Source organism: Lactuca serriola, chromosome 5 (assembly GCF_051521515.1).
Source record: "Lactuca serriola cultivar US96UC23 chromosome 5, Lser_US96UC23_V15, whole genome shotgun sequence".
NCBI classification, from domain to species: Eukaryota; Viridiplantae; Streptophyta; class Magnoliopsida; order Asterales; family Asteraceae; genus Lactuca; species Lactuca serriola.
The window spans coordinates 26256668-26282399 of record NC_136412.1 but is presented as its reverse complement, the minus strand read 5'-3'; the positions used below and the strand labels follow the sequence as shown (position 1 = coordinate 26282399).

Sequence of the window (25732 nt, the reverse complement as noted above, 5' to 3'; positions counted from 1 at the left end):
ACTTATGATCTCACCAGCTTTAAAGCTGATACTCTCTTTCAAAATAATTTGTATCCTTAGGTCAACCATAGACAGGTACCGATGCAAGGTTTAGAGAAAATGGAGCTCATTCAAGACTCATCTTTCATTTTGTTTATACTTTAGTGTCTATTATAATTTGACAGAACACACTTGTATTAAAATTATATTATTAATGCAATGGATGATGTTGTTGCTTGTTTACTACTTTTCATTGTTGTGATACTGTACATGACGTCCTCCGCCCTAGAACGTTTCCGCCGTTTATGGTTTTGGGGTGTGACAATACCGATGTTGATTAGCGGTTGATAGATACCGATGGAGGTTACCGGTTGAAAGATACCGATGAAGGTTACCGGTTGAAAGATACCGATGATATTGTATGGTATGTGGTATGATGGGGGAACTCACTAAGCTTCGTGCTTACAGTTTTTGTTTTGGTCTCAGGTACCTCTTCGTCGAAGGGGAAGGAGCCGACGGTGTAGCAGCGCATCACATACACACATGGTTTCCGCATTGAACTTCTGGGATTGTACTCTGATTTTTATTACTTTTGATGTCATGATTTGAGATGTAACATTATGATTTTGTAAGGTGTTGTTTTATCGATAATGTTTTGGTAAAATGTTTTAAATTCAAAAATGAAATTTTTGGGCTTGAATTTTAGGATGTTACACTCTGTCATGCATTTTCCTAAACATCTTAATATTTTCTCACAAAGTTGTTTCTCTTTCCAACTAAATTTTGTTTGTTTGTCTGTTATATTTGTTTGTTTGTTGTTGTTTGTTTGTGTCTTGCAGGAAGTGGAACAAGAACTGAATACATGGGAAGGTTATGTGGACTATTATATCCCGTTTCTTCTGCGTCTAGGTTGGAACAACTTTTTCGTCCGCCATCTGTTCGATGAAATGCTTAAGTGAAAAATATTTTTCTTAACTTCTTTCATGTTTCAAATTACTTCAAAACTTGAGTTGGTGTCTTTATCTCTAAAAAATAAACAATAAACACTAGGCTTCTTTTAAATCACTTCAATGTTTTAATTTGTAACTACATGCATAGTATAGGCTTCCGTGGAATCGACTTAAAACTATTCATTATTGAGAATTATCATATGTTGGTAATTGTGAATGTTCACACACTTTATACATGTGCTGAATATGGATATGCTCAAGATTTGAGTCATGAATCATTACAGCCTTTGATTCGTTCAATTTTTATAACCATTCAGGTCTCTTAATAATTAGTTTCACTACCAATTTCTTACATACACCAACTTTTTACATTTTGCAGGTTGACATGACGAATAGCAAGTATGGGTTTGAACTTTGAAATTGAAGAGGAAGTGATGTATCCCAACTTGGTTATACTTCAAATTGATGGTCGATATTTTGAAAGGTTGATCTATAACAACCATCCTTTAGCTTCCAAGTAAGCATTATTTGATTTCGGATTTGAATTGACCTCGACTTCAATTTGGGTGAGATTTGTAATTTTTTTCATTCTGTGTTTGGATTGTTAGATTAAACTTTAAGATTGTTATGCTATAAGATACCATTTTTTTGTAGCTTCATTCAACACATATACTGCTTTACTTGATGTTTCTATCGAATGGAATCTCTTTCCTGTTTACTTTTTTTCTCATTTTTGTGTGTCTTCTTCCCTGATCTGCTAATCCTCATGATTCATACTCTTTTTTTGTTCTATCTGTATTGGAGTGTATTGGTTTTAGGATTAAGAAAGGTCACAATTATAGATGTTGACTTTGATTTACTACGTTTTAGTTCTCATTTGCTAGATTGGAAAAAAGTTTAAGGATTATAATTCTTTTGGTGTTGCTTTTTTGTTGTTTTTTTTTTGTAGGAAAATTAACAGAGGTGGCTGATAGGAAGGGGAAATTTGATAATTGGGTAGAAAGGTATGGTTGGTAACTGACTGTAACTTGTGATTGTGTTCGGCGGGTAATGGAGGTAGTAGGATGTACGAGCAATCTCCTTGCTGATAAGAGTGACCAAGACAACTGATCTCCTACAAGACTAAGCTCATTGGTAGAAACACCATAATTCCAACAAAGAAAAGTCAGGTAAAATCATCATATCATTTATTTTATATTGTGTTTTATTTAACTCATTCCATTATTTTTTACGAATGTTAATGTGTTAATTTTGTTACGTTATTCTTTTCTTTGTTTTTCAGGCATACAGGCTTTAAATGCAAATAGACCAAATTGCCCTTGATTTTGAAATCTTGAAGCAAGGAAACCATGATGCCTTACAAACTTGAAATATTGAATGTGTTGCATTGCTTTTGGGTGTAACGAGCACTAGCTTGAATTTTTCATAAGTCATGTGATTTGGTTTGATGAAAGTTGAAGCGAAGATTATACTAAATGGCTAAAATTCGATTATGCAATTGATTGATAATATGCCTTCCAATAAATAAATCAATAAAATATCTACCGTAAACTTCTTTCGCAGACAGTTGAATTGAAATCCGACCCCCGTAAAACGGGGATACTTCCCTAGTTTAATTCTAATTAGGACACTTAGTTTCGCTACTTACCCATAATATCCTTAACCAACTTCTAAGAATATCCTCATAAGCAATCCAACTTAATTTAAATTTTCTATTATAAATTAATTTTGTTTCTTCCACGTGTACAACCCAACAATCCAATCAAAACCAACTATTTATTATAAATAAAAAATTAAAATTAAATAGGAAATATATCGATATTATATTCTATTTATAAAAAAAAAAATTAATGAAATTTAGTATTTCTTTTGCTAATTTTATTGAGATAATATTTAACGTATATATTACAAATCGACCAAAAATAAGATATAACATATAAAAGAAAAATGAAAAGAGATGTTGTGAGACGTGTGAGCTCGGGTTATGGTGGTAGCTTATCAAACTAGTTCACCACTAATCATTTAATTTTTAATTTTTTTATTTAAAAAATTGGTGAGCGGGTAGCTTAAAACAGACAATGGGGTAGCCTAAGAGTGTGGTCCAAACGATTACACGATAGCAAGGAAACATTTTTTGTAAAGATGAAAACCACATGGGGTTGTATGCAAATTTCAAAAGATTACATGATAACAAGGAAACAGTTTAGTCACACATTCAACTTTCGGCATATATCATGGGCATAACATTTATTGCTAGTTGATAAAATTGATTGTCAGAAATCTCATCTCAATTTATATACTCGTTCTTAGTCCTTGTATTTGCAACGCATAAACTTCGAACACATCATTGTTTGGTACGACTGATGGATGTGATTCACGAGATTTTAAATGTTGTTTTTCCAGTTTTCTCGATCATTCTTTTTGTGTTCTTGGTGCCTACACGTTGGTTCTTTAATCTCATTAGTCTCTGCTTCAAATTTGTGTATCCTGAAGAGCTTGCTAGAAAAGTAATAGTCATTACTGGAGCTTCCACTGGTATCGGTGAGGTAAGCATTTGTTTTAATATGGAATTTACATACATATATGTATGTATATATGTATGTTTGTATGTATGAGGAGAAATTGATGATGCATGGTTTGATTTGTGCATAAATGGAAGCATTTGGCGATTGAGTATGCGAAAGAAGGGGCATGTTTGATATTAGTTGCAAGAAGAGAGAAACAACTCCGAATGGTGGCCAAAAATGCTAAGGCAGTGGGATCGCCCGATGTGATTGTGATTCCAGCAGATGTTTCGAAACTTGAGGACTGTAACAAAATTGTTGATGAAACTATCAAACATTTCGGTAAAAGTAAGAATTATATTCTACTACACGTTTATAACTAACATGCATGCACACCAAATGTTGTTGAAAATTATGATGCAAGTTTCACAAACCAAACATGATCAGTTTTTCCGGCTTATAAAAGGTACTATTTTCCCACATTGGGTGTTGTAAGTCACGTTTCAGAGATGATACACTAACATAATAACTTTTTACCACCTCTAAATTAAAGGTAATACTTTTTTTGTGAGAATTCCTTCGATTTTTTTTCTTATTATTTTTCTACACATTTAGAAATGAAACTTGTCTTATTTATTAAAATTAATAATTTTTATTATATATATCATCATATAAAAATAATACGAAGATGGATAGAAACAAAAAATAAAAGAATATTTAATTTCTTTTTTTCTTTAGTTATTGTTTATAGTTTTTGTAAAGTATTTTTGTACTTATTGTTTATAGTTTTTCTAAAAGTATTTTTGTATTTAGATTAAGACAAGTATTAAAATCAAAAAAATAATATTAACTGAAGGAATTAATGGACTATATATTTCATTGTTTATAGGAATATGAATATAAATACAAACAAAATATAAGAATATATTTAATTTTTCAGAAAGAAACGCATCTAAGCGTATTATCTTTGTTTTAAAAAATAGAAATTATTTTGCACCGATTTTAAGACATCTAGAATCTTTTGCAACAATAAGAGTTAGGGGGTGGTTGGTATTGCTTTTAGAATGGATTTTAAGTTTTAACTTTTTTTAAAGAATTAAAAGATGTTTGGATAATAGAAAAGTTATTTTGAAAATGACTTTTTGTATAAAGAAAAATAAAGGGTTTTAAAAAGCCATAAAAACTTGATGTAAAAGTTACACCAAAAATCATTTTACAAATCCAAAAAACATTTTAAATAGTTCCGCTTGCAAAAAGGTTTTCTACAAAAAGTCCTAAAAAAGGATTTTTGATGTTCAAATGCAATTCCAAACACCTCCTTAAGTTGTCAATATATTAAATATGATTCTAAAATTTATATTATTAAAATGAAAATAAATTACTGAAATCAATCATGTGGTTTGTAAATTTCATATTTGCTTTTTTATTCATTCGGATTATTCATATATTTTATTCTTATTGCATTTTTCGAGCAACATAAAATGACATTTTTGTAATTTATATTTTCTTTTTAAATTCTTTTTGTTATTTATAAATTAGAAAAAAAAAATTAAATAGATGAAAATTAAGTTAGGGTTCTTGCAAAATCTCAGCCAAAAACTGAAATCCCTTTCAATTTTTGCTTTAATTCAAAAAAATCACATCAAAACAGAGTACAAAAACATTAGACTGGTAGGTGTGGGCAACGCTATAACGTGTTATGATGGTAACGGGGAGTAACATGCAAGCTAATAACGTCTGATAACATTAAAGGGGGGCGGTGTTCACATGTTATAACACCCAATAACGCTCCTTGGGGCATTGCCCATACCCACTCTCTTAGAAATATTGTCGGTGGAGACCATCTGTCATTACAAAAAGTAGAAGTAGGTTCAAGAAGAATGCGATTAATTTGATGAATGAATATGGAATTTTTTTTTTCATCTTAATAATGATTGTAACACACATAGATCTAATGAAAAATTTGAAGAATACGAAAGAAAAGTAAAAAAAATAAAAATTGGAGATCAAATATGTAAATTACCACAAACCATAAGGATAGTCCGCTTGATTTACCCATTAACAATGAAATAACATGTGTCATTTCATTATTGGTTCTATCTTTGTTGTCGTATTGATCTTTATATATATATATATATATATATATATATATATATATATATATATATATATATATATATATATATATATATATATATATATATATATATACTAGTTGCGAAACTCATATATTAAATGAGTTAATTTAAAAAAAAAAGTTAAATAAAAAGGTCAAAATATTTGAGAACTTTGAATTTATAAGAAAATAAAAAAAAATAATGATTTATTATAATGGAAAATTTTTTATCTTTGAAATTTAAAAAAAATAATTTAAATAAAGAAAAGAAACTAAAAGGTTTTAATTTTGAAAATTTTAAAATTAAATTGTAAGTTTATTAGTAAATTAAATCCATTTATTACTACATTTATTGCAATTATAACATTAAAATTAAAATATTATATGCAATTTAATAAAATAGAAAGACATTCATAAAAATTCTCGTAGAATCGAGAATGAAGTTTTCATTCTGTACATGCCAGATCATGAAAACTCCTAAATTAAATGTGGAAAAAAAAGTAATTCAAAATAACCACAAAATAACATTTGACAAATTGAATGAGAGTGTGACAAGTGACAAAAAAAATCTTCATTTACCAATTTAAGAGCTTATAACCATTCACATACATTTTGGATGAGTTGTTATCGGTTTCATAGACTTGTTTAATCCATTTTAGTTTTAGTTAAGAGAAATTATATTTATATTTATATTTATATTTTTTTTCTTACTCATTTTCGTATCCATATTAGATAATGACATGTGTCATATTTAATGAAAGAATCATATTTTAATACACTTTTCTCCATTTAAAATAAATAAGAGGATAGATAGAGAGAAAATATAAGAGTTTAGTTAATTTTTAAAATTTTGATCATCTAATGGGTTGAAACTTATATATACTGATATTTTTATTAGGTAAATGAGTTGAAACCACCACTTCTAATTAATATCAGTTCATATTATTTGCTATGTTTTTCATAAATCAAAATTTTGTCCAATTCAAGTTTATGTAAAAATAGTAACATAATTGGTTAAATACTAGATATAATACTTATAATAGTTTTAATAGTTATTTAAAATTGTGAATTTGTTTGGACAGTTGATTACCTCATAAACAATGCTGCTATCGGAAAGTTCGGTCTCTTTGAGGACTTAAAGTGTCTCACTGACCACACTTCTGTCATGGTATTTATCTCTTTTAATTCTCGCATACTTTCCACTAATTTTTTATTAAAAAAAAAACAGAATCTTTAAAATAAGCATTCAAGAATATGTTATAACTTATAACTAAATGAACCAATCCAATTTCAGTAGAAATATAACATAAAGGAAAGTAAGTTATTGTTGTTTTTTAGGATGTTAACTTTTGGGGATCAGTATATACCACGCATTTTGCACTTCCGCATCTACGGAAAAATAAAGGAAAAATAATTGCGATTTGTTCTTGTGGGGGATGGTTTGCTACACCACGAGTAGGCGTCTATAACGTGAGTATCAGTATACACTTCTTTATAAGTATGTATTGTGTTTTCTTTTATTGTAAAGTAGTCAAACATTCGTGCGAAAATGATGTTGTTTTTTATACATCATGAAACTATAAATACAAAAAAACACATTCTTTAATTAGATAATTGAAAAAAAAATTGATTGCCATTTTTCATCCAAAACATATTTATGCAAAAAAAGGTTTCTTTGCATAAAAAAACAATTAAGATGCATATTTTATATCTTATACATCTTTGTTATAGTTACAAAACTGTATCTCACAGGCTAGTAAGGCGGCGTTGCTAAGTTTCTTTGAAACGTTGAGGATCGAAGTTGGTTCAGATGTTGATATATTGGTAGTTACTCCAGGAATGGTCGAGACCAACTTAACTGATAAAGATTGGTTAGAAGAGGTACTCACTAAATTTACTTGGTACTTAATCCACTAAATTTACTTAATTCATTTACCCTACTTTGATCTTCACACCATCAATTTTATTCATATTTTTAGCAGTATTAAACTTTTTACCGAAGAGTTATAGGTTTTACTAATCCATAGACAGTAAAGATTGTCATTTTAATTTTGTTATAATATGCATCTTGTAATTAAATGTTCTCATTGCTAAAACACTTGATATCAAGGGGTATTTTAGATTTTTTATTTAAGATGTTTATAACTTGTTCTGATAATAAATATTTTTTAGTGTTTGGATGAAATAAAACAAAAAATGTTTATTGACTTATTTAAATAGATTTTCATAAATTGTTTTTTAACTTATTTGAAATGTATAGCATAAGTGGAAACCAATATACCACTTTATCACTATTTTGACCTAAAAAAACACATGCATCGGTCTCAGTTTTTTTATATAATGACCAGCAATATCCATATCAATTTATCATTTTTATTTATGTCATTTTTGGTCATTTTATATTTTATATGTAAAAACAGAATTTATAAAATGATTAATATCATAAAAGTCTTAAGTTTTAATGTGTAATTGAAAAAAACACTAACATTTATTATTATTATTGCTATGACCACAACTTTCTTGTAGAATTATCACTCTAGCACACGTAACGAGTTTTATGGTCAACTTTGTTATTAATTTTTTTTTGCAAAATCAATCTTAAAATTAGATTTAAAGTTCAAATATGGTCAATGTAGTTTGCAAAAAGTTACATTACATGGTTTTTTAATTTTATATTTCGTTATTTGTATACTTTATTTATTTTAGTTTATATATATATATATATATATATATATATATATATATATATATATATATATATATATTGTTTTTGTTTTTTATATATACTCTATTTATTTTTATTTTTTAGCTTTTTTTTCAACAATTTGATTTTTTTTTATCTTTTTTACCTTACGTTTTCTATTTTTTCTATTTTAGTTATTTATGGTGTTTCTAATGTTTGTATTTATTTTGATTCAAGTAAATGAACTTGATTTTAATATAAAATACTATAACACGTTTTTTTTATAGAGACCGACTATTATTATTTCTTTTGTTCTTTTTTAGTCTATTATCAAATTAAAAAATATTATCTTGAATTTAAATAATTGATATCACATATATTAATATGATTTAATTTTTTGCAAGTTATCTCACACATTGAAACATTAATTCTCAATAAACAAACTATTTTTTTAATTTTCATTTTTTTCGTAACTTGAATATAATAGAAATAAAAGAACAAAAATAATAAATAAAAATAAGTTTTACCGAATTTAAAAATATAAATATAACTATTTTATTTACTTAAATAAAAGTAAAAAATTATAAAAACTGTAAATTACGAAAATTGTAATATACTCTAATATATGAATAGATTTTACATTTTTTGAAAAAGATTAAGAAAAAGTTAAAAATATAAAAATAATGAAAACAAATAATACGAAAACAAATAAAAAAATAAAATTAAAAAAAATTAAAAGAAAAAAAATTAAAATATAATACGAAAAGAAAAATGAAAAAAACTAAAAAAAATACAAAAAGTTTAAAATGTATTAATATATTAGGGTTTTTTTTCCGAATTTTAACTTTAAACTCAATTTTAGGATTCATTTTGCAAAAAAAATAACAAAGTTAACCATGAAACTCGTTAAGTGGTCTGAAGTGATAATTCTGCGAGAAAGTTATGATCATCACAATAAAAAAAATTTATAGCTTTTCCCGATCACGCGTTAAAGGCTTAGAACTTTTATGATATTAATCCTTTATAAAAACATTAAAAATCAATTTATAAACTTGTTGTCTTTTGTTACTGCATAAGCAATCCAAACATTTTTTATCTTAAACTATATTTTGATACATAAACCAATAAAAAATAAAAGAAATCCTACCATCCATTTTCAATGATGTGAACATGGGTTATGTATAGAGAAATCACAAAATCACATTTAAGATACTGACATTGTTTATGCTGTTGAAAACACTACACAAAATAATACATGATGATTTTAGTTGGATTATTGTAAGCATGCACCAAACGGTTTCATTAAATTCTCAATAGTTTCTTTTTTTCTTTTGTTTTTTACTTACAATTAATTGCATGGTAATTTATTTTCTAGTTTTTAGTGTAATTTCTCAATTTGCATCCAATTAGGGAAACGCATCATGGATACCGAAGATATCAGCTCAAAGGTGTGCCAAGGCGATTGTAAATAGCACCAAACGTGGAGATAAATATTTTACAGAGCCTTCATGGATGAAGATGGTATTATTGTGGAAGACATTTAGTCCAGAGATTCTTGACTCGATTATGAACTTTGTGTTCATAATTTGGCCACAGATTTCCCACAAAGAAAAGAAAAATTAAACATCCCGTTGATATCAAGTACAAGTAACTTTGTGAATGGAAAAATATTTGTATTTCATACATGTGTTTCTTTTAAATGCTTGAGCCGAAAATGGATGTACGAATCTAGTTATACGGTATACATATATTATGAAAGATGGGTATGTCTAGTACGAATCATGTAATCATGAAATGGAATGAAAGAAATAAAAAATTGAATTATATGTGAAAAATTCAATCCATTGGTATTTTATATACACTAGTAAATAAACTGCGGCTACGCCGCTTTTGGGGTAATATGGAAAAAATCGGCCAACTTTAAAAGATATGTGCTGAAATTGTAAATCACCATAAATAGGGGAGAAAGTCGACAACCCCTAAAATTAGATGTCAAAAGTGTACAATGAAAAGAATAGACATTGGTGGAGAAACTCCAAAAATGTTGTGACAATAATGTTAAAATTGTCAAAGTTGGGAAAATATGGTGACAAAATTTTAAATGAGGTTTTTTGTGTTTTTTATGTTAAAATGTAAAAGTTTTGACTACAAGGACGAAAAGTGTCAAATTCATTAAAGATTTGTGACAAAAACCACCACCTATCCCTTTTTCCTCCTCCCTTCTCTCTCTTCACCGGAAAGTTGTATTACACCTCCATTCTTTCTCTACACCTACAAAAGAACAGTAGCCTGCGCCTATTTACGGATTCAGACACCGCCGATTCATTCACCACACACCGCCGCATCAAGAACATAAATTTCTTCTATTATTTTGCTCACCCCTCAACCTTCACCTAAATTGTACTCTAGTTGTTTACATTTTGGTTTCAATTAAGTTTGGGAGTGTATTCAGCTGCTTCACCTACTTGGTTTATCTTATTTTGGATAAATATGATGAATGGGTTTAGGAGCTCGATGAAACTGGAATTTAAGCTCCCCTAGCTAATATTTTGACTTAGTTTCGCTTCAATTTTGATTTCTCGCTATGAAATTGTATTGTCAAATGATATCAAGAGAGGAGTATGCTCTAATGAGAGTGATCAGGTAGTTATGCCTTTTCTTCTACCATATGTATTATGACTACTTACTTCAACATTGCAATCCAGTGAGATGGTCCAACATTCACAAAAATCGTCCGGTCAAAAGCTTCATCACTCTAAAGAAGTGAAAAGTTTTACCACCAAGGAAGTGAGCAATTATATCCCTCTCACAAAAACTTGTTGTTGTTGCTGCTTGTTGCTGACCTATCTGATTGTGTATGTGGCTCAGGTATGGTACTGTAATCATTTAAATGGGCTACTAGGGGAAGAAGATAAGTTGTGCACATAAGGTGCTCGATGAAATGCCCAAGAGAAGCTCAACATCAAGTAACTTATCACCTCGTTGTTTCCTATAAACTCCCCATAAAAGATTATCATATAAAACATTTTCGACTCGTTTTCTTAATAATAAAAAATGTTTTTTTTTTCTTTTTTTAGTCTTTTCCTAGCCAGAATGGCTGCATCAGTAGCTATAATTTATGGTTTAAGATTACTAACAGAAGCTATTTTCAATGATTACGAAAATGGCCTTCGCAAATGAGCATGTAAAAGAGTAATTACATTGTTTTTATCGGTTAAAAGAGTAATTACATTGCTATTTCTTGCAATTTGTCTTTTCTAGTTTTTTAATGAAAAAATTCTATTTTTTTTTTGTTGTTTTTTTATCTCAGGTTGAACATATTTCTATTTACTTGCGTTGAACAGATTAATTTTAAAAAAATAATAATAAATAAACTTTGATATAATGGCCATCTATATGGCTTGAACCTCATCTGTTTTTGCTATCCAACATTAGGGGTATTTTTGGAAATGTCTGTTGATTTATCTTTACTATGCACATGGATCACCATTTTATTCCACACATCATAACATAAGATTTGGTTTTGTGATAAATTTAAAGCCAAAAGATATCAACTGGATTAAGCCTCAGTTGGTTCTCATTTGCTTGTTGTGTATTCATGTGTTTGCTTGTTTACAACAGGTATATGGGGCATAAAATAACAGTTAGACCAAATGCAAAGAAGTTGAGTGCTTTATTCTTGCAAAGAGAGAAGATGTCATGGGGGAGTTTCTCAAGTAAAGTGAAATCAACTATTTTCAAAAAGACAACCTTGAAGAGAAAAAAGATGATGATTTTTTAGAATAATGGGTTGTTAGCAATTTTTTAGAATAATTGTTTGTCATTTCAAGTCACTTTACTCATTATGTATTTATATATGTGAACCAAATGCAGTTTATCAAGCACCAAGGTTGAATTCGAATTTTTGGGACAGGGGCAAAATCGTCCAACAAGGAGAAAAACCATCAAACTTATGTGTAGATAAACTCAATAGTAACCAGAACATTACAAATTGCAGATTAACATATTTTAACACATCATCTCGTTACAACATCTTGAATTGGGTTTCTTTGCTCGAGATTTGGTGGGAATGTTTGAAGAATTGAAAGAGACTTATAAAAACTCTAGAAAATGTTGGGTTGTTGTATAGTAACTAAACCATGTATATGTTGACAAAAAGGGTATAAACCATGTGTTTTTTTTATGCATTGAGCTTTAAATAACAACTTATTATTCATATTTATCCAAAATAGCAATGTACTTATCACTTTTGAATCATAATTTGCAATGCACTTATACTTTTAACAATTGTACGACCTTACTTGTTAGTTGCAGCATAACCAACAAGTTACATTTATGAGTCCAAATAGCGACCTTACTTGTTAGTTGCAGCATAACCAACAAGTTACATTTATGAGTACAAATAGCAACCCTATTTTCAGTTTATATCAGAGATAGCATCATACTTTCATTTTTTCACAAATTAGCATCATACTTTCGTTTTTAATAGCCTACATTCCTAAATGCATTTTTATTTCTTTACAAGGTATATAAATAAAACTTGTAAAATACAGTAATTAAATAACCAAAATAGCCAGAAACCAAGACTTGAGCTTAAATTTAACAAAGTGAGTTTGACTTATATATTCATCAACACTCAAACACTGTACACCAAAATATCCCCATAGATAGCAAACAATTTTATTCTCATTCCCATTTCCATTCCGAATCTCTTTTCTCACTGCTTCCATTCCAAAATTCTCTAATGCTTTCTGCAACTCCTGAATCTGCTCCAATGCTTTAACCAACTCATTAGCACTCGACATGTATTTGGGTTCTTTCATCAGGCCTTCGATACATGGGTCCATGACGTGAAGAATCTTTCGTTTGCTACTCAAAAAGGCTTAGCAAATACAACCAATATTTGCTCACCAAATGGACGGTTTTTGTCAATGCATCACCAACCTATCAAAAGCTCAAGGAGTACCACACCAAAATTGTATATATGGCTTATTGCTGTCAAATGACCTTCATAACAATATCACACAAGATTAAGTCAATAAAAAACACTAAATGGCCATTTTACCCTTACATTCCAAAAGACTAATATCAAAATATTAATCAATTTTAAAAATATTTATCAAATGTGAGGATTGAAAGGAAAAATGAAGGAAGACGGAAGAAAGGTAAAAATGTAAATTACCTATTCAGTCAACATATACATGGTCCATTCACAGTAAAGTGGCAACAGGCTTGATGGTAGTTATAGAATGACTCGGTAATGTAGCCACTTCCACATCTTTCATCTGTCAGTTGTATCAGAAATATTAAATCATATTCTACTTTTTAGTTAACATGAAAGAGAAGCTCAAGGGAGTCAGTCATTGCAATGATAACAGCCTACGCTTTTCAAGCAATATTGATACAAAAGTTCATTGAGGAATTTAATTGAACACCTTGTGGGTGGGTTGCATTGTAACATCCGGATTCCCAGGCATATTATTTTACTCAATTATTTGTGGAGTTTGTGGAAGAACTCGGCGAGTTAGAGCATAGACTTGCCGAGTAGGGTCACGGATTTTCATCCTGGTCACGTCCGGACTCGACGAGCCCATTCGTGGACTCGGCGAGTCCATGCTGTTTAATGAAACCCTAATCCCCTGGGGTTGGGGCCTATTTAAGGGCACTTATAGCCTCCCATTGCGGCTACCAGTCCCTTGAGAGAACCCTAAGTGAGCCAAATCGTTTGAGAGGAAGGAGAAGTCACATTTGATCATTGTATCTTTGGTTTAGCAAGAAGAAGGTGACCAAAAGCAAGAGGAGGTGCGATTCTAGCAGTTCCAGAGTACAGAGATTTCATTTTTGAGGTAATAGTTCTAACCTTCTTCAGTTTTGGTGTTGATCCTTAGAGATAGGGTTTTCTAACCCCTTTTTTAGGGTGGTTATGTGGAGCAATTGGTCACTCCTTGAGTTTGTGTCTTGGATCTGGACTCAAAGAGGTCCAGATACCTTAACCCTTGGAGCTTTATGAGTCATTTTGGGGTTATTGGACTAAGGTTGTCATTTTTGGGGCTAAATCACCATTTCTTGCCTTGTTGTTGGTATATAAGCATCAAGATTCAGACTTTACATGACATTCATGCTTGGGAAGGCCAGATCTAAGGCTTAGGGGCACAGATCTGACCTCAGGAGGACATTAGAGTTTGTGCATGGCATGAACTCGCCGAGTTGTTCTTGAGACTCGGCGAGTAGAGTTAGGGTTTCACATAAATCACTCAGTGAGTGGACTTGCCGAGTTGAGGGATAAATCAGTGAGTCGGAAAGGGATTAGAGGACTGGAGTTCATGGCAGTACTCACTGAGTTGTTTTTGGGACTCGGCGAGTTGAGTCGGGGTGGCCCCGCAATTCATGCCTGGTGTGACTCGTCGAGCATAGGGAGGGACTTGACGTACCAAGCGGGACAAAGAGTTAGTGGACATGTGTGTACTCGCCGAGTCACCGCAGTGCACTCGGCGAGTTGGGTCAAAGTGTGACCGTTGACTTTTGTTGACTTTTAGGGTTTGGTCAGCAATGTGGCCTTTGGGCCAAGAAGGGGGTAAAATGGTCTTTTACCCTTAAGAGGGTGCCAAGAGAGGATTGAGTCTAGTCTCGAGAGTTATGTTCATGAGAGCATTTTCCTTATGTGATAAATGGTGGCGAGTTCGAGATGCAAGCGTGAGGATATCTGCTTCCTGCTTGCCAGGTGAGTCTTCTCACTATACTTTACCTTGAGTAGGTAACCAGAGTTATGGTACAGAATATTTGTATGCTATGTATGTTATGTGTTGTACTGCATTATTTCTATGTGATTTATGTTGTGCATGTTTACAGAGTTAGAACCGGAAGGTTCCCAGAGTTAGAACCGGAGGGTTCATAGAGTTAGAACCGGAAAGTTCACAGAGTAGGGTCCACGGACCCACAAAGTTATATCCTAGAGTGGTTAATATGTGTTATGTGTGGTATTTTGGGGAACTCACTAAGCTTCGTGCTTACAGTGTTTTGTGTTATGTGTTTCAGGTTTCTCTCAGGATCACGGGACAGCACCGGCTCGATTGTACACACGAGAGAAAGAGTCATGTTTTGAGGATCCTGGTTTATTATGCAAGTGAAAAAGGAGTTATGTTTTGTAATTCGATTATGAATGAGATTTTAAGAAAAGTGTTTTTAAGAATTAAACGATTATTTTTAAATGAAAAATTGTTTTGAAATTTACGGTGTTACAAGTTGGTATCAGAGCCTTGGTTTAAGGGATTCGGATGCACCTTCGGGTAAATCTGACTCAAACTGAGGAAGTAAGAAAAGTTTTCAAAGAAATAATTTTCTAAAGGGAATAAGAGTTCAAAGAGAAAGCGAGAAAGAGGAGTGTGTACAATCAACCAGAGCCCGAACGGTGATTTCCCAAAATACCCTTCCTTTTGTGTTATGATATATTTATGATGCACTTTATGAGATATTATTGCATGCTAGAGACAGGCTAGGTATTTCATATCTTAGGACTAGAGTGGCCTGATTTGTGATGCCTTAGCCTAGGAATTGCTGTTATATGCGATGTGTTTTTGAGTATGTGATGAGTGAGAATATTTAGTTGGAATCCTTTAGGGGATTTGAGTAGAGGAGTAATCTAGGGGAGATGCCTAGACGAGTACCGTGGTACTTAGCGAAAGAATAGTTAGAACCCACGAGGGGAAGAGTTGCAGAGTTCGGTGGTACTATCGAGGATGAGCAGAGCAAGCGGAGTTATCACCCAGAGTGAGTCCTATGTATTCTTCGATGCTCGAATGCTTCTTGCTTCGTGCTTTGTGGAACTCTCGATGATGGGAGTCAGCTACCAAGCAAATATGACGATATTTAGGAGGTAGATGGTTGGCATCATTAGGAGCTCTTCAGCAGCTGATGGCAGAGAAGTGTGGGGATCTAGGAAGAGCTAAGGAGTAACCTTGGTCAGATGAGTGCACTGGGAGAGTAGAGAATTTCGTTGGGGAGCGAGCACGCGCGGCGGGATTGGTGAATGAAAAGGTTGAGCAGCTACTTAGGAGCTACGGGATAGTCCGTGTGGAAAGTATGGGTAGATGTGGCAGGTAGTATGGGCCCGTACTACTGAAAGCAGAGGACCCATACTTGATACAAGGAGTATTCTGAAGGTTCTAATGAGCGGATTGAGGAGTGATGTTATGGTTCGAGTACCATACATCAGAGCGGATTGAGGAGTGATGTTATGGTTCGAGTACCATACATTAGAGTGGATTGAGGAGTGATGTTATGGTTCGAGTACCATACATCGGAGCGGATTGAGGAGTGATGTTATGGTTCGAGTACCATACATTGGAACGGATTGAGGAGTGATGTTATGGTTCGAGTACCATACATCGGAGCGGATTGAGGAGTGATGTTATGGTTCGAGTGCCATACATCGGAACGGATGGAGGAGTGATGTTATGGTTCGGGTACCATACATCAAAGCAGATGGAGGAGTGATGCTATGGTTCGGGTACCATACACCTGAACATATTGAGAAGAGATGTCATGGGATGAGTACCATGGTTCGTAGTGAATGATGCTTGTTGTTCTCTGGTTATCCGGTCATGATTGATGAGTTAGAGATTGGATGCTATGGGTTTTAGGCCTGTGGGCCATGATTGAGTTCAAAGAGGCGTCCCTTGAGAGGGAGGTCGAGAGCCTTTCAAAGTATTTTGGTAAGGAGTCAGAGGGAGGGGAGAATTTTGGTCTGAGTTGAGCAATCAGTCGATAGAGGAGATGTCACCTTCTATGACCTGGGTGGTGCTATTTATGTTCATGTGCGAAACATGAAAGGCATGATGTTTAAGTTTTGGGTTTAGGGGTAAACCCTGCAGGTTATCATTGATGATGATTTTCCATCAGAGTATTAGATAGCATGTGTGCCGCGAGGCAGTGATTTACCATGAGCAGATAGTCAGTTGGGACTGAGATAGTCGAGGACCACGTTACACCTATTTGAGTATAGTAGGGCGTATTGTAGAGGTATCAGTGGGGAGTCCAATCGAGTTTATCAGTGCAGTGGTTTTTCTATCTATGTTGGGTATTGAATATGGGAGTGGGTCCCTGTTCTTGGGATGATCCATGTGTTGGAACGTTGGTTGATGAGTCGAGGTAGGGGAGTATGATGATTTCGTGGTTCAGTCTATGAGTCAGTGATGTTATTGGACAGTTGAGTTGTTCGGTATTGGATTGGTACGAGACTTGGAACGACTAGAGGCAGTCGTGACGAGAAGTTCTTGAGGATTTCATCTGAGGTTCAGAGTATATGAGCTCGATTGATTTCCTTAAAGGGGATTATCGGGCGTTGCGTAGCACTTTCCAGGGGCAGGTGCGATTTTGATGGTGAAAATAGTTTGTGAGAATGTTGATGTGTCAGATAGTGATGGTTTGAACCCTAAGTGGGGGAGAACCGGGTGGTTTATTGAGAGAACTAGAGATTTGTGCAAGAGCGATTAGGGGTTGGACACAGAAACCTGCGGCTTGAATTCATGAGATCAGGGTCATTGGTGATCAAGGAAAGGTGCAGGGCAAGATAATGCATGTGGTATATGTCTGAGAGAAGGATGGGTGTCTCCACGGCGGGTGGTCAATGGTCAGGAATCTGGTGGTGGTTAGATTCGTTTCAAGTGGAAGGCTCGTAATGATGGTATGGGCAGTTGAGAACTTTTGGGTTGAAATATGGGTAGAAGATTGTCAAGTAGCCAACACCCGGGCTGGGATGTGTATTCTTGCTTGGATTTTGAGCAGTAGTGGAAAGGGTTTCGGAGGATCATCAGTGTGTTCTGAAGAGTTAGCGCCTTCCTTATATTCCAATTGAGTGTTTGGATGCACTGAAATTGCGCATTGAGTGAAATAGGAAATTATTTATGGGATTCAAAGGAAATGTATTATTGTATGTGTATGGTGCTGGGAGTAAGGGAATCAGTGGTAGAGGCAGGACATTGTGATGCTCTGTTATGGTGTTTCGTGGTTTCCGCGTATAGCGTCCCGATTTCGGAGTTATTTAGAGTCTTGGGTTTAAGACGACCAGTGATGTATCATGTATCTATGGTTCCAGTGGGATCCCTTCGTGTATTTTCATCAAGAGGGATTATTTAAGGAAGTGGATCTCCGCAGAGGTAGGTTCTGTGTTATGGCGGTTGCCGCCAAAGTCTGTAATGCATATAGGGGCAAGTGTGAGTGTAACTATCTATGATAGTCTTTAGTACATGAGTTAGTGAACATAGTGTGGTGTTGTAATGAGAATGACAGTATAGGATGAAGCTACGGGGAGCCGTAGTATTCACCAGTCAGAGGGTGTTGTGATGCTACGGGGAGCCGTAGTACTCACAAGTCAGAGAGAGAGAGAGAGAGTCGTGATGCTACGGGGAGCCGTAGTATTCGCCAGGCAGAGGGTGTTGTGATGCTACGGGGAGCTGTAGTTCTCACAAGCCAGAGAGAGAGTCGTGATACTACGGGGAGCCGTAGTATTCACCAGTCAGAGGGTCTTGTGATGCTACAGGGAGCCGTAGTACTGACAAGTCAGAGGGAGGGAGTCGTGGTACTACGGGGAGCCGTAGTACTCACTAGTTAGTTGGCGTTGTGATACTACGGGGAGCTGTAGTACTCACTAGTCAGAGGCTGTCGTAATGTTGCGGGAAGCCATAGTACCCACTAGACGGCAAGAGAGTGTGATGATGGAGTGTTCTCCGATAAGTGCATGATGCAGAAGAGTTTTAGGCTTGAGTAGCCCTAGTGTTGAGTTTATGGAACCTAGTGGTTAAACCGGGGCGACACTGGGGTCTCCGTCTCTGTCGGGAGGGTCAGCGAGGTGCGCGGGAGAATATGCGCAGCAGACCCCAGAGGTTAGAGCTGAGTCGATCTTCGATTGGATTGTATTTTTTATGAGGAAAAGAGAATTTCGTGACTTGCGTGTCACTGGGCCGTGATAGTGGTCACGGGGAGGAAGTTAGTGAGATATTTTGGATCATGTTATGTGTGACCTTTGGGGGTTCAGATGTGGGGCCAAAAGCTGACTTGGTGCTCGGTATCGAAGATGAATATGAGAAATGAGCTAGAGTTTACCATGGTGATGTCTGTGGACACTTCAGAGCGAGTGAACGATTCAGACGCTCGAGGATATGCTTCGTGTATTAGATTTCGGAGGGGAATTGTGGCCCGTATTTTCCCTTGGCAGAGTTTTCCTACAACAACAGCCATCATTAGTGCATCAGTATGCCACCCTTTCAGTTGTTGTAGGGAAGGAGGTATCGGACCCCATTTGTTGGGGAGAGGTAGGGCAACGTGTGATGGAAGTACAGAGATCGTGCTTCAGACGTCAGAGCAGATACATCAGGTCAGGCAGAGGTTGTTGACCGCTTAGAGTCGCCAGAAGAGTTATGCGGATAGGCGCCGGTCCGAGCTCGAATTTTTGGTCGGTGACTTCGTGCTCCCGAAGATCTCTCCTTGGAAACGAGTGATCTGATTCAGGAAGAGAGGCAAACTGGGGCCCCGATGTATTGGTGCTTTCAGGGTGATTGCGAGAGTAGGTAGGGTAGCCTACCATTTGGAGCTACCTGCAGAGTTAGGTCAGATTCATGACACCTTCCACGTGTCGCAGTTGAGAAAGTGTATAGCTGCCGAGTCGGCAGTGGATCCATTAAAGGATATTCAGGTGGATGTGGGCCTGAACTACGTTGAGAGGCCGGTGGTGATTAGGGATCAGAAGATCAAGGTTCTGAGGAACAAGGAAGTGCCTCTAGTGCAGGTCCAGTGGCAACATCGGAAGGGGTCAGAGCTTACTTGGGAGCCGGAGCGAGAGATGCGTCAGCAGCATCTGGAGTTATTTGCAGAGTGAGACTTCGAGGGCGAAGTCTGATTCTAGTAGGGGAGAATTGTAACATCTGGATTCCCAGGTATATTATTTTACTCAATTATTTGAGGAGTTTGTGGAAGAACTCAGCGAGTTGGAGCTTAGACTCCCCGAGTAGGGTCGTGGATTTTCATCCTAGTCATGTCCGGACTCGGCGAGTCCATGATGTTTAATGAAGCCCTAATCCCCCAAGGGTTGGGGCCTATTTAAGGGCACTTATAGCCTCCCATTGCGGCTACCAGTCCCTTGAGAGAACCCTAAGTGAGCCAAATCGTTTGAGAGGAAGGAGAAGTCACATTTGATCCTTGTATCTTTGGTTTAGCAAGAAGAAGGTAACCAAGAGCAAGAGGAGGTGCGATTCTAGCAGTTCCAGAGTTCAGAGATTTCATTTTTGAGGTAATAGTTCTAACCTTCTTCAGTTTTGGTGTTGATCCTTAGAGATAGGGTTTTCTAACCCCTTTTTGAGGGTGGTTATGCGGAGCAATTGGTCCCTCCTCGAGTTTGTGTCTTGGATCTGGACTCAAAGAGGTCCAGATACCTTAACCCTTAGAGCTTTATGAGTCATTTTGGGGTTATTGGACTAAGGTTCTCATTTTTGGGACTAAATCACCATTTCTTGCCTTGTTGTTGGTATATAAGCATCAAGATTCGGACTTTACATGACATTCATGTTTGGGAAGGCCAGATCTAAGGCTTAGGGGCACAGATCTGACCTCAGGAGGACATTAGAGTTTGTGCATGGCATGAACTCGTCGATTTGTTCTTGAGACTCGGCGAGTAGAGTTAGGGTTTCACGTAAATCACTCAGTGAGTGGACTTGCCGAGTTGGGGGATAACTCAGTGAGTCAGAAAGGGATTAGAGGACTGGAGTTCAAGGCGGTACTCGCCGAGTTGTTCTTAGGACTCGGTGAGTTGAGTCGGGGTGACCCCGCGATTCATGTCTGGTGTGACTCGTCGAGCATAGGGAGGGACTCGATGTACCAAGCGAGACAAAGAGTTAGTGGATATGTGTGTACTCGCCGAGTCACCAGAGTGCACTCGGCGAGTTGGGTCAAAGTGTAACCGTTGACTTTTTTTGACTTTTAGGGTTTCGTCAGCAATGTGGCCTTTGGGCCAAGAAGGGGGTAAAATGGTCTTTTACACTTAAGAGGGTGCCAAGAAAGGATTGAGTCTAGTCTTGAGAGTTATGTTCATGAGAGCATTTTCCTTATGTGATAGATGGTGGCGAGTTCGAGATGCAAGCATGAGGATATCTGCTTCCTGCTTGCCAGGTGAGTCTTTTCACTATACTTTACCTTGAGTAGGTACCCATAGTTATGTGACAGAGTATTTGTATGCTATGTATGTTATGTGTTGTACTGCGTTATTTCTATTTGATTTATGATGTGCATGTTTATAGAGTTAGAACCGGAAGGTTCCCAGAGTTAGAACCGGAGGGATCACAGAGTTAGAACCGGAAGGTTCACAGAGTAGGGTCTACGGACCCACAGAGTTATATCCTCGAGTGGCTAATATGTGTTATGTGTGGTATTTTGGGGAACTCACTAAGCTTCGTGCTTACAGTGTTTTGTGTTATGTGTTTCAGGTTTCTCTCAGGATCACGGGACGGCACCGGCTCGATTGTACACACCAGAGAAAGAGTCATGTTTTGAGGATCCTGGTTTATTATGCAAGTGAAAATGGAGTTATGTTTTGTAATTCGATTACGAATGAGATTTTAAGAAAAGTGTTTTTAAGAATTAAACGATTATTTTTAAATGAAAAATTGTTTTGAAATTTACGGTGTTACATGCATATACTACAATTTCTAGTGAAAATAGGTTGCCTGTGGTTATGTCGATTCCACAATGTCCATCAGACCTAAGTCACTCTATACACAATATACACGGGAAGTAAGAAAAGAATATGAAACATCCCAAAATTCAAGCCCAAAAATTTCATTTTTGATTAATTAATTCATGAAACATTCATTAGAAAATATTTTATAAACACGTCGTCTCAAAACCAAGTATCATATTTGAAACCCACAACTATGAACAAATGTCATATTAGAGTACAATCCCAAAAAACACCATGCGGAAAATCATATATGTGTGTGTGTGTGTAATGTCATGCTACGCCGCCGGCACCTTCCCATTAGATGAAGAGGTACCTGAAACCAAAAACTGAAAGCGTAAGCACAAAGCTTAGTGAGTTCCCTCATCATACCACATACCATACAATACCATCGGTATCTTTCAGCTGGTAATCAACATCGGTATCTTTCAACCGGTAATCATCATCGGTATCGTTCAACCGGTAATCTTCATCGGTATCTTTCAACCGGTAACTGAGGACTATTCCACCCCCTACCACTAGCATACAATAGCAAGATAAGCACACATTCAGATGTATCCGGGTACTGACCTACCCCTTGGTCCTAAGGACCATTATCAGGGAAACTATCCCTATCATGTAACATATCATACAGATATAACTCATAACCAAAAGCATACCAAACCAAGATAAATTATCACAAAGACAATTATCTTCTAATTACTCCTCAATGGTGTGCCGACATTGTGGCCCTAGACCCATCCCTACTGGAAGGTAACTCACCTCGTAGCTGCTGAACTGTGCGGGAATCCTCTGACTGCTGCCGCTGCTGCTCCGGAACTCCTCTGACTATAATTCCCTCAAAACATTTAGTCAGAAACTGACATCTACCCTTAGGGTAAAATGACCATTTTACCCCTTGGCCAAGTCAAAGTCAAAGTCAACTTCTAGTTGACCTGACTCGCCGAGTTGGCTCGCCAACTCGCCGAGTCCCTATCCTTACCCCAGACCTCATACCCGTCTCTACTCGTCGAGTTAGGCGATGACTCAATGAGTTTCCCTTCTAAATGAACACCGACTGAATCCACACCCGACTCGCCGAGTTGTATGAACAAATCGTCGAGTTCATCATCAACTGATACTCATGTTCCGTCTTGACTCGCCTAGTTGTATAAACAACTCGTCCAGTTACTCTTCATCCTATGAACACGTTCTGTCCTCGACTCGCCGAGTTGATGAACAACTCGCTGAGTGCCATGAAGATTGTCTTGGACTCGCCGAGTCCGTTCATTCACTCGCCGAGTACCATGAATTCCCAGAACACTTTGCTTAGTCCAGAATGTTGGGTCACTCCCTGGGACTCCTAAAACCCTTCCACAGTCAACTGGTCCTTATGACCCTCACTGATATGGGACCAAAACCCTTGGACTCGCCGAGTCCAGAAAATGGACTCGCCGAGGCTATCACATTCCTTACTAAGAACTTCGATTGCTGATGTACAACACTTAACCAAATGATAGATCCAGGCCCCTAAACTCGATCTAGCATGTAAAGTTACAAACTTTATGTGCATGCATGGGACATTAGAGCTTAAAAGGCTCTAAATTGGTTCTTTTGTTGCATGGGGCGTTCCCTGGCGCAAAAACAACCTAGATCTGACTTGTGGCTCATAAAATGACATGATGCAGAAGCCCAAACCCCCAACCGTGTTTGCAATCATGGTTGGCCACCAAAAATGGATTATGAAAGCCTTAAATCACCTCAAAGAGGGATCTAACAAATGAATGAGAAAGGTTCAGACTTTATACCTTCTAAAGACTGCAAATGATAAACCAAACTCGAATCCTTCAGTCCCCTCTTGATCCTTCTATGCTCTTCCTTCTTCCTTGAGATCAAAACTCACAAGAATCACTCAAAAAGCCTTAGATCTTCTCAAAAACGGCTAGGGTTTGCTATGAGGAGTGTTTGGGAGCATAAAGGGGGAAAGGAGGCTGCATAAGGTCGTTTAAATAGGGTGCAAACCCCTGGATTAGGGTTTTTGTCCAAACAGCGGCTACTCGCTGAGTCCGCAGCTTAAACCCCGCGTCTCATCCCGCTTCTACTCGGCGAGTCAGTCCTTCGACTCGCTGAGTCCAAGGCCAAAAATGCAAAAATAAATGAAGATTTAATAACAGAATACATACCAAGAACCAGGTGCTGCAAATCTCCCCCACTTATTTTAGACTTCGTCCTCGAAGTCTGCCACTCGATCCTGAAACAACTCGGGGTAGTGCTCCATCATCTTACTTACCGGCTCCCAAGTCCACTCCGACCCCTTCCGGTGCTGCCATTGCACCTTCACGAGTTCTACTCTTTTGTTCCTCAGATCCGTCGACTTTCGGTCAAGGATCGCTACAGGCCGCTCGATGTAATTCAGGCTGCCATCAACCTGAATGTCCTCCAAGGGTACCACCGTCGTATCGTCCACTAAGCACTTCCGCAACTGAGAGACGTGGAAAGTGTTGTGGATCTGACTGAGTTCGGCTGGCAGATCCAGCCGGTACGCCACCTTGCCCACCCGGGCTACAACCCTGAATGGTCCGATATACCTTGGGCCCAACTTGCCCCGCTTCCTGAATCGGATGACGCCCTTCAATGGTGACACCTTCAAGAGAACCATATCCCCGACCTGGAATTCCAGGTCTGATCGACGCTTATCGGCGTAACTTTTCTGCCGACTCTGAGCAGTCTGAAGCCTGCTCCGGATCTGCTGAATCTTCTCTGTCGTCTTGAGCACTACTTTGATGCTCCTCATGACTCTCTGGCCAACCTCGCCCAAACATATCAGGGTCCTGCACCTCCTCCCATACAACATGTTGAAGGGAGGACGGTCGATACTTGCATGATAGCTGTTATTATATGAGAACTCCGCCAACGAGATGAAATCTAAAACACATGCCCGCAGCATATCCTCCAGAGTCTGGATGGTCTGCTCGCTCTTGCCATCCGTCTGTGGGTGAAAAGCGGTGCGAGTACCCAGCTCGTCATGAAACCTCTTCCAAAACCTGGAAGTAAACCACACCTCTGTCTGAAATCACCGACACTGGCACTCCGTGCCGCACCACCACCTCCCGAGATGCTCTCCTGAATCGGAATAAAGTGGGCGCTCTTGGTCAATCGATCCATGATGACCCATATCGAATCCATCCCCCGTGCGGTCCTGGGAAGCTTCGTGATAAAATCCATCGTAATATCCTCCCATTTCCACAGCGGGATATCCAACGGATGCATCTTGACGTGTGGTCTATGATGCTCGGCCTTGACCTTCCTGAAGGTCAAGCACCGGTCCACATATCATGCCACATCCCGCTTCATGCAGGGCCAACAATAGTCCAGACGAAGATCCCTATACACCTTCGTCGCCCCGGGATGAATGGAGAATCAGGATTCGTGCGCCTCCTCCATCAGGACCTGGCGTAGACCTCCATGATAAGGGACCCACACCCTATGGTGAAGATTCAATAACCCTCAGCTATCATAGTCAAAGGAGGAAACCTGCCCCACCATCCGCTCGTTCTTCCGATGTTCCTCCTTCATAGCCTCCTGCTGAGCCTTCCGAATCCACTCCAAAAGCGAAATTACCACTGTCATCCTTAGACAGATATCCCTGATCGGCGCTGCCTTGCGGCTAACCGCAACGGCCACGACATTGTCTTTCCCTGGATGGTAGAGGATCTCACAATCATAATCCTTCGGCACATCAAGCCACCGACGCTGCCTCATATTAAGATTTGGCTGGTCCATGAGATACCTCAAACT

General features: G+C 36.9%; 1 protein-coding gene across 2 annotated transcripts; it reads left to right on the top strand.

The window, feature by feature from the left end:
• The first annotated feature begins 3158 nt into the window (after positions 1–3158).
• On the top strand, positions 3159–10067 carry LOC145052248 (11-beta-hydroxysteroid dehydrogenase-like 2). 2 transcript variants are annotated; one of them, XM_079000032.1, is made up of 6 exons: positions 3162–3475; positions 3589–3781; positions 6632–6717; positions 6888–7019; positions 7302–7430; positions 9643–10067. In XM_079000032.1, the coding sequence occupies exons 1-6, from the start codon at positions 3293–3295 to the stop codon at positions 9853–9855; spliced, it is 936 nt and encodes a 311-aa protein (XP_078856158.1). In that variant the 5' UTR covers positions 3162–3292; the 3' UTR covers positions 9856–10067. The 2 variants fall into 2 exon arrangements, with proteins under 2 accessions (XP_078856159.1, XP_078856158.1); XM_079000033.1 differs by lacking the exon at positions 6888–7019 and having other exon boundaries at positions 3159–3475.
• Positions 10068–25732: the final 15665 nt, after the last annotated feature.

What these genes read in the sequence shown, in the direction of transcription:
- LOC145052248 (XM_079000032.1), top strand. Translation starts at nt 3,293, where the DNA reads ATGGATGTGATTCACGAGATTTTAAATGTTGTTTTTCCAGTTTTCTCG. An exon ending in TATCAAACATTTCGGTAAAA is followed by an intron (nt 3,782 to 6,631) that starts GTAAGAATTATA and finishes TTGTTTGGACAG; the next exon opens with TTGATTACCTCATAAACAAT. An exon ending in ATAAAGATTGGTTAGAAGAG is followed by an intron (nt 7,431 to 9,642) that starts GTACTCACTAAA and finishes GCATCCAATTAG; the next exon opens with GGAAACGCATCATGGATACC.